We start from the raw sequence: 10,170 nt of genomic DNA, 5'->3' as shown, positions 1-10,170 counted from the left end.
AAACAGTCAAATAAAACATTTCCATAATATATTAAACATATTCAAGAACAAGATTAACAACAAAAGCTGCATCAGATTCTGTCTATTCTCATTACTGTTTCCTGCTGTACATGTACAATGCAGCAAAATGCTCCATTAGATGTGATTAGATTTGATGGTTTCAATTGGATCAAATCAAATTAAATGCCCTGCACTGGGCTTTAGAGTGCTCAGTCAACAGTAGAGGGTGAAGGAAAGGCTGCAGGCACTACTCTGACTTGCTCTGATTGATGGAGGAAGAGGAAGGACGAGAGAGGTACATATAAACACAGAGAACACGAGAGGAATTTTAAAGCTGGAGAGTAGAGAGGAAGCTGAAGAAGACAAATGAAGTTATTGTCTTTATCAGTCTCTAATGTGTCAGTGTTTCTGATGTCACGACTCAAATGGGGTTTCCTTAGTTGTTATGAAACCTGATCATATCAAGGTAGGAAACTGAAAATTAGGCCAAAGCACAATAAGTCAAAGTGGGACTCAACACAATGGTCAATCAAATAATAGCATAATAGTAGGTTGGTTAAATCACTTTGTGGGTTTATAGTTGTACTGTATTTGTGAGTGACATTTAAAACTGAGTTATAAAGGCACTACCTTTATTTTTTATATGGACACGTAGCACCTGTCTGGCAGAGCAGACAAAGCCACTTCCATCAAGACACACACACACACACACACACACACACACACAATGAACAAGGTAGGACAGGATGAAAAAAATGAGTAGTTCTTCCTTAGGAAATACTATTCATAGCCAAGTAAATAAAGTCATTAGAATAGCAGGAAGTCCACCTCTGCCAGACTGTTTTGGATTGGCAGGGGTGTTTGGAGGCGTTGTGTGTGTTTATGAGTGTGAAAATCTGTAGCATTTTTTTTTTTGTAACTACAGTCTAAAAAAAATGTATGTCAAATGTCGCATTTAATTAAACACAAATATGCAGTTCCTTAACTCTGTATTATTAGTCTGCATTATTTTTAAGTGCATACTTGTTTAACATAACCTTTATATATGGTCTAGTTGCAAATAATGCCATAAAAGTTCCTCGTTTTAGCTGCAATTGCCATAAAAGAAAATAAAAAAAAAAATCCTTCATTTTTCCCTCCTGTCTGAAAGTGGATGAGATGTAGGACTACTGTACCTCAATGCATTAGCAAAAAAAGAAATTTTCTTCATACCCAATTTATATTAGGCCAATAAAATGTATATGGAAAGAAAAAAAAGTGAGATGACATCTCAGAGACTGGAAAAAGGAAGAGAAAGTGGAAAAAAATTTGAGATGGCTAAGTGGGTGTTGTTACAATGATTGAGTCTTTTCCTGCCAGATCAGAGGCCTGTCAGATGCTAAAGCCCTCCAGGACCTCCTGGAGAGACTGGCTTGTAAGAAAAGGAGGGATGTGAGGGCTGGAGGGTGGGGGTGGTTTGCATGAGGGGAAAATAAGGAATTGTGTGAATCTCCCTGAGAGGAGAGAAATCATTTTATTGGTAAAAAAAAGCAACAACAATAGTTTCCTTTAAAATGTACATGTAAAGCAATGATAGTGATGTTATTGTTGCCCTTTTTTTCAGATTTTCTGCAAAACAAAATTGATTGGGGCTTGACTTGGGACTTAGGTCTGATATACTATATTTGAAACATCTTAGAATTCAACTTTTGGTCTGACAGGATATGACTGTTCAGTTTAAAAAAAAAAAACAGGATTATTGATTCTCTCCTCTGCTCTCCTGTACATGTTATTTTTCTCCTCTCACACTCTGATTTCTTTCCCCCTCTCCAGTCTCCTCTGAGAGGTAAACTGCAAATGACCTTGATTCCCCACCCTTATCTTATTCTTTGTTTCCTTTGTTGTTACATCTTCAGCAGCATCTCACAGCAACATAAGAGACAAGATGATTGGAGAGGAAACAGAGATGTGATGAAGGGGAAAATAAAAAGAAAAGAAAGCATCTGTCTGACAGCAGATGGGGTTTTGAAACTCCTCGTGGACTTAACAGCACATAGCAATGAAGAAAACACCCGCTTGAATAGAAAGAAGTAAAAATATGCCAGAAAGAGAATAAAGTTCTCTTTTTCACTTCCCTTCCCCTCTTTTCCACAGTCTTTCATGCTCTTGACCTCCAAAGAACCAAGGCTGTGTAGACTCTTGTTTTTAGAGCTCTCATGGGAATAGTGAGGCGCATGAGAAGAAGAGCTTCAACAGATACATGTGGGCAGGACAGTGTGGGAGGAATTCACTCTCACTGTGTTACTGGGGTAATTCCCTCAACTAGAGGTTAGACTGATATAAAGGGCCTGTGATGGATACGATTTACTGCAGTCTTAATCAGTACTCAGGTGTTCTGAGGGAAGTTATCCACCTCATCTGATTAAAGTGTGACATTTTAAAATAGATTCCAGTCAAGAATACATGAATTTTGAACACTTCATTTATACTGCAAGCCAGAGTTTTTACTGTTGAATGTTGGTGGAGTTTAAAAGATTTTTGACTTCAAACGTGCTTGTAGTTGAATATACTAAATGTAAATTACATAAAATATCTGTATTTAGCTGATGTCATTCAAACATTTTGGTCTTGTTTGCATCATATCCAGATCCCATATTCAGTTTAATTCACAGTTCAATAGTTTTTGTTTTCTTAGCTGATGGATGGTCTATCCAAATTATATGGTTTTTTTTATTGTATCCGCCATATGCATAAGCATAAATATCTTTACTCTATATTACCCTTAACTGGTTTCCCTTCGTCAGTATAAAACACTGCTACTCTCCGATTAGTTCAGTCTGCAGCCATAGCCTACATGGCCCCAGTCTTTTTAACTTTCTCCCAAGTTCCTCACCTGGGAGCAGTTTCACTCTTGTTTCAACTCTCATGTCCAGCCCAGTCCTAACTACTGAAAATGAACCAAAGAGCCTTATTCTCTTGATAGATTCTGTCTGAAAATAAATTACAGAGATGAGTAATATCATATATTTGATGTTTTTACATGTGTTGCACATTATTCATTTTGTCTTACGTGAGAAAAAAAATACTATGTAAAAAGCCCATGTGTAGCAGTTCATTACTGACCATTGCACATACAGTTTAGTTCTTGCTGTATTCTAGCACTTTGGTTGCAGTTTTTTTTTTCTGATGGTTCAGTCTGAAAGCAGGATAGCATGTGGTCTCATCAGACTGGACAGTGGCCTCTGACCCTAATGGGCCCCGGTCGATAATTAGTTTCTGACAGCCAAGCTTGGTCCACTGATCCCACTTCCTTTTCACCCACATGCAGCGACACTAAACTCTGACTATTCCAGCCCTGGAAGTCAGTCCCCCAGATGCTATATTCCAATCTCAGGCTTTGGGCTGAGCTTTGTGGAGGAGGGGGCGCTGCATTATCCTTCCAGGACAGCCCTGAGACAAACGAGGTGTGTGGAGCTGAGCACAGCTGCTCCTGCTGTGAAACTACTGCCACCACATACACATATGTAAAAACACACATATACACACCATTCTCATAAATCACTACAGCTGCCTCTGTCGGCCAGCCTGTACTCGCCCAGTGTTAAAAGCCAATCAGAAAAATTACATGCAAACTCCAAGGGACCTATTTTCACTTTCTTAAGAAATCATTAGTCAGTGTTGTGAGCTTTGACATCCACAGTCACCTGCTGCAGACCCAGTGCCTGCCCCCCTCCCCCCTCCCCCGCACAGAATTGACAACTGCACATGGGCTGCCCTGGTTCCCATAGCTCCCTAGGAAATAATGGTGGTCCCAACAAAAACAAAATTGCAAGGGGAGGGAAAAAAAGGTTGGAAAATGTACAGTAAAAACAGGGAAGAGTATGTCATTATATAGAAGGGGAGATTTTTCACATTCATATAACACATTGCGAACACCCTGAGAATTGTAATTGCATCCTATTGTCTTTTCATTGTCCATTATGTTAATAATGGTGAACTTTGCTCCTTTCTTCATTGCCATTGCTGTACCAATGCCTTAAGATGACAGAGCAGAAAGTGCTATGACCAACAATGACTCATAATGTTGTGCATTAAAGGAATAATACAAACTATATCTAGTATTGGTGCGAGGTGTCTGTTAGTCAGGTACAGGGGAAACTCAAGCAGGGGGAAAAAATACTGAACACCACAAACACCACAAAGCAAATAACAGTTACAGCATCCATATGTTTACCTGGGTGTGGTGCTGGCTGTGATTTTGAGACTACCAGGGTTGCGGATGAGTTTATCCAGGATGCTGACTATCTGTTCAAACCTAGGCCGATTGTTCCTCTCCTTCTGCCAGCAGTCCAACATCAGCTGGTAGAGGGTGGCCGGGCAGTCCATGGGTGGAGGGAGGCGGTAACCCTCATCTACAGCTTTAATTACCTTGATGTAGGAAGGAAATACAAGATTGAAAAATGCTGTAGGTGTTATTGCAACAACCGAGTTTTCAGTTTTGGTTTTGATACTTTGAAGGGTTAATGGAAGCCGCTACGTCTTTAACTTCAGTGCCAACAGTATATTCTATCTACAGTACCCTACTGAATCTATAAGTCTACATTCTCTTGTTTGCATCAGCATGCGTCATAAGCCCATCCACATAATTCTGAGTTAAACAGCTCATCTAAATCAGTTGGAGTTGCTGGTACCTTCACTTACTTCCCATCAGGGAAACTTGTCAAATGTGCCAAGCTGGCAGTGGATGAGCCACACAGATGCCTCTTCTAAAGAAAGTGAACTTGGCAGTACTTACATCCTGATTGGACATTTCCCAGTATGGCCGTTCCCCATATGACATCACCTCCCAGAGCACAATGCCATAACTCCAGGCATCACTGGCTGAAGTAAACTTCCTGTAGGCAATAGCCTCTGGAGCTGTCCACCTGATAGGGATCTTACCTCCCTGAGAGACAGAAAGAGAAATTAATCAGTCATTTGACTAGTCAGTCTTTCAATCAGTCAGTCAGACTATGGAATAATTCAGGTTAACTTTTGAGCATGAAATTCACAAAAGACCACAGACATCAGACATAGTGTTTCACATAATAATATCCTCCAATATACAGTAACAACTGCCAGGATATTGGCTGACAATACTATATTTTAGTGTCAGGTTATGGTATATTTTTTAAAAAAAGGACTGCAAGTCTATACTACAAGCATATACCATACTGTATGTAATATTGCATATAGCTGGGTTTAGCTTATGTCACATGCAAAGGCCTACATGTTCCTTCCAACAATTTCATGAGCTGTTCTGAAAGTCTTCAGCACATATGGCTCAGTGGTTTGGACTGAGCTTGATGATTTCAATTTCAGATTCAGAACCGTAACAGTTATCAGAAATATTACTATTATTATTTCCACTGTGGTGTGGAGGACCTACAGTGAAACCCGCTTCACGTTGCCTCGAGGAGCTACAGAGCCACATAATAGTACGTTCTGAGCTTGAGAATTCAGAAGAGAATTTTTGGGCCCTATTGATTAATTTTCTTTCCCATAATGGCAAATGAATATTCCAACAAAAATATGTGTTATTGAAATATGTTTCTAAATATTTGAGTATTTGAAAATAAATTCTTATAATATTATAAAGAAGCAGTGAACCTTAGTGTAACAAAAAATATTAGTCATGCTCACTTTTAATCAAAAGGTACGAACATCTGCCTTATATAAACTAAAGAAAAACAAACGGCATAATCTCTTACTGTAGTGCCTGCTGCAGATGACATTCTAGGACCTAAGGAGCAAAGCTTAACAGAGATATCTGCCAAGTCACCTAGCTTTTGGCTGGCGCTGTGCACCACACACACACACACACACACACACACACACACACACACACACACAACCCTCTACGAAAAGACACCCTTATACTGCTTGATCCATAAGGCAACACTGAGAGGATGTAAAACGTACAATCACAGATGATTGCAAAAATGAATGCGGGTGCACAGAGAAACACAACACACACAAACATAAAAACACCCATAGTGCACCTACCAGCCTTGATCAGTGAGGGATGAATAGGAATCTGTTAGCATGTGTGGATTATTGTCAGTTACTATAACATGGTAGGGTTTATTATTGTAAATGTATGATTTCAGATTATATATTTATGTGAGAGGCAAATGGCGCAATGTTTATTTGACAAGCAATTCACAGCCAGCACATTTAAAAAGGCTGCACTCATGGCCTAAACCAAAAGACCCTGTGATAATAATGAACACAGACTCACATACACAGACACACTGCAAAAACTCATAGTTGAGTGCCTGTAGAGCCTGTAGTGCCTGGAGCTTTTTCATTTTGTGACATTTTGCGACAAGAACTGAAACAAGAGAAAACATGGTCAGTCTAACTGCCACCTTTCCAAAAATCAAATTATCCCACCTTATTGGTCAACCACCTAGACCTTTCCTTGCCTATTGTGTTGTAAGAGTTGTAAAGTTGTAGTGACCTTTAACAGATGTCATAAAGCCTCAGTAGACAATTTGGGATCAAATCGAAGTATCGGTGCGGATGCTGAGGTGGCAGATGGGTCAGCAATACATTTGACTGTGCAAACAAACACAACCGCTTATCAATGCAGTGCATTCCTTCGGGGCACACAGAGCTTGGAGTGGTCCCCTCTATGACCCAGTTGATTTATGTTTTCTGTGCAGGAGAGGACTGATGCTGACCTTATCACAGTTTCTGTGTTCCTCTCCTTTACCATGAATGGAAGAGGAATGCAGAGGAGGCTCTGGGATTAGTTCAGTATATAGTACATTATGTGTGTGTGAGAGAGCAGGAGAGAATGGAGGTGTAAATGTGCAGTCCATTAGTGTCTGCATTATATGAAGTCAGTTTGCATCATGACAATAAGTTGGACATCTGTGTTGTCAGGATGTGTTGTTTCCATAACATTGCTTTTACACTAACTAACACACTCCTAAAAAAAAAAGTCTGCTGCAGGACTCTGCCAAACGTATTTGTTCATGCTGTCATTTATGTCTCCAGCTTGTGTTTGTGCTCCAACTCACCCTGGTGGTGTAAGCGGCCTCTGGGTCGTCCTCCAGGATTCTTGACAAGCCAAAGTCTGACACTTTACACACCAGGTTGCTGTTGACTAGGATGTTTCGAGCTGCCAGGTCTCTGTGAACGTAGCCCATGTCTGACAGATACTTCATGCCTGAGGCGATGCCACGCAGCATGCCAACCAATTGGATGCTTGTAAACTGGGCATCATGTTTCTAAAAGAAAAAAGAAAAAGACATTTGAAAAATGAAAAGAAGAAAGACACGCTTTGTTAAGGCCACATTTTGAATGTATATTATATAGAACACAAAGGGAGTCTGACCTTTCTGACTATTTGCATAAAACAAAACATTTCTAACTTTCCATCCACAGCATTTTCATTAACCTTTAAAAACCACCTTTGACATTCTGCACCTCATTTTTTGCTCAACTGTGAAATCCCAAAGCTTGAGATACAGTAATGTATGGAAATCAGGATCAGACCAATATGCAACTTAAATATTCTTTCTTTTTCAGTCAGTCTCCTTACTGTTATCCACTATGATGAAATTTTATTACATACTATAGATGCTTAAAGTACCACATATAATGCATTTATTAAAATGTATTAAAATGTTGAGAGATGTGTTTATAATGCAAACTGTGAAGATCTCAGTGAGATTACTGACGGGATTATTTATAGCTCTACAAAATGTTTGCAAAGTAGTTAGATGGATCTTTTAAAGCGAGACTGAATCAGATATACTGTAAACATAAAAAAACTTTTTGTTCTGTTTGCATTGGCAAGTGGGAGTGTTTACATTGGCTTACACTGGCAAGTGTTTCAGAGTAAGCTTATATGTTCTGTGATTCACTGCTGATGTCTGGTTGGGGTAAAAAAGTAACAATATAAACAAAGGAGACACGAGCAGCAGAAGCTGGGGATGACAAAATGACATTAGACAGCAACAAAATTTGACCAAGTATACAATATGTTCCTATCTACATCTGTGGTTGTTTTTGCTCAGGGTTAGCACTAGGCACCATTGAGCATGTGAGTGAGTACAGTTACACTGTTTGCATTTCCATCCATTGCTCTTCACATGTACTGGTTTGCTCTGTGTTTGTGAAAGACCACGTCATTGGCAAGGGGAGTGTAAGATGAGTATGTTTTCCTTTGAAAACCAACTGGCCTACCTCACCTCTCATTTTGTCTGGGGCAATTAGTGGCCAGACCACCTGGCTTAGTCACTTCAAAGCATTCCAGATTCAGAACACAAACATAAGTTGCACTGTATATTCTATAAATTTGCATATGTGTGTTTGTACATGACACATTTTCAACTATAAAGCACAGGCCTTTGGGAAAATGTCAGGAAACAACAGTTACTTGTCCTAGATGTGTCTAGATGCTGTGCAGACACATGTGGAAAAGAGCTAAAACAAGCATCAGTACATGTGCATTCATGCCAGTGTTGTGGCTTGGCTGTTGTACTTTGGCTAATTTCAGTGAGGCGGGTCTATTCCTCTTTAAGAGGCAAAGACGCAGCAAGAATCAAATTCACTCCTGGCTAGAAGAGCAGTGGGGATACAGCTCATGAAACCTAGTCATTTGATAACCCCTGTATGGGGAGCAGCTGCAACGGTCAGAACTGCTAAAATAAGCCAGTATTAGGTGCAGCATTTACTGGAAACTACAAAGTGGTCCTAAAACTTTTTTTTTTTTTGTGCCACATCTGCTACTTGATAGCATCCAGAAGGGTTTGATCATGCACAGAGGCACTGAAAGCAGAGGACAGCATTCATACACACCTATTTTATTCCTACTCTTATAATAAGACTTTCAGCACTTGCTCAAGTGCAAGATATTATTTTCACTACATTGAGGTGGTCCCCTGGTGTGCGTTCCTTACTTATCAGCTAGCCACCAAGCGTGCGTTGCTCCAGCTGCCTCTGGTTGCACCATGCAACACTATGATGCATTACAATCTATTTCCAAACTCCAAAAGTGTGTGTTTGTTTGTGTTATTGCTTACTCTCAATAAGCTGTCCAGGGATCCATTCTCCATGTATTCTGTGACAATCATGACGGGTTTGCCTGTGGAAGAAAAAAAGATTTATGTTTACATGTCACGTGATATTTGTTGTATTACTCACAAAATGGGTGAAATGACTTCAATTTGATCAACTGTACAAGCCAAAAAAAGAGACCCATATATCAGATTGATTATCTGAAACTCAAAGACATAACTATTCAAGTCCTCCACCCTAAATGACAAGGAATATAGAACCCTTCAGTGGCACACTTACCAGGCCTTTGTCATCATAGAAACAGCCAATGATGGTTTAATTAGGTTTATGCATACACCTTGTTTATGTTTAGGCACACACACTACTTGGTTAGGTTAAACTATTGTGGTTTGGGTTAAAATAAATTTGCTGTAATAGTTATAGTAATAAAAACCTGGCTAAGACAGTGGGGTAAAAACACATCACACACATATTGTGCACCAATTTCCTGTGTGAAAATCCTGTCTTTGTGATCCATTTATCCACCCCAACCCTTTGGCTCTTTACATTCTACTGTATGTCACCTAATTTCTTCCTTTGCTCTTATCGTAATTATTATGTTTGCTGGAGGTTGCCTAACTGTAGTATGTTACTGGAGGTCATTATACATAGCTGGCACATGGAGTCGCTTTTTATAAGAAGACAGTCTCTCAATAGACAGGGCCCCCCCCCCCCCCCCCCACACACACACACACAGAGCTAGCTCAGTCATAGTTTTAGAGTTTAGACAGGTCAGCTGTCAAAGCGTGACATCTTTATTTCAGTGGAAGATTTTTCGGTGAATCCACGCTGCCTGCTATCATCTGTACCTGATCAGACTATGACCAACACAAGGTTTATTACTGGGGGAGAAAAGAAAAAAGATGTCTTTTAGAAACCTGTAAATCAGCCATTGTTAAATGAACAGCGTCGGTGTCAAGACGTATTTGTGTCACATATGGCTTTGTTCTCCCTCTTTCACTCTTGACTTACCAGGCACCTTATGCTTCCTCTCTGTTTTATTCTGATTTATGTGCCCCTCTCACTGCCCCACACCTCCTGTCATTCTTGATCTACCTTTTCTCTATCATCCCGCTCTTT

General features: G+C 39.9%; 1 protein-coding gene across 5 annotated transcripts in view; it reads right to left on the bottom strand.

Annotated features, from left to right (window-relative positions):
- The window catches only part of epha3 (eph receptor A3), an 88,034-nt gene that overhangs the window by 8,449 nt on the left and 69,415 nt on the right, over nucleotides 1–10,170 (bottom strand). For all 5 annotated transcript variants that reach the window (XM_020614440.1, XM_020614439.1, XM_020614441.1 and 2 more), the window contains 4 exons: nucleotides 9,057–9,118; nucleotides 7,047–7,256; nucleotides 4,775–4,924; nucleotides 4,214–4,407 (listed from right to left, as the gene is read on the bottom strand). In XM_020614440.1, coding sequence (XP_020470096.1) covers nucleotides 4,214–4,407; nucleotides 4,775–4,924; nucleotides 7,047–7,256; nucleotides 9,057–9,118 — 616 coding nt within the window. The remainder of the gene's footprint in view (nucleotides 1–4,213; nucleotides 4,408–4,774; nucleotides 4,925–7,046; nucleotides 7,257–9,056; nucleotides 9,119–10,170) is intronic.

The sequence above is a fragment of the Monopterus albus genome, unplaced genomic scaffold, assembly GCF_001952655.1.
Source record: "Monopterus albus unplaced genomic scaffold, M_albus_1.0 scaffold146.1, whole genome shotgun sequence".
In the NCBI taxonomy this organism is placed as follows: domain Eukaryota; kingdom Metazoa; phylum Chordata; class Actinopteri; order Synbranchiformes; family Synbranchidae; genus Monopterus; species Monopterus albus.
This window is presented reverse-complemented; position numbering and strand designations above follow the sequence as displayed.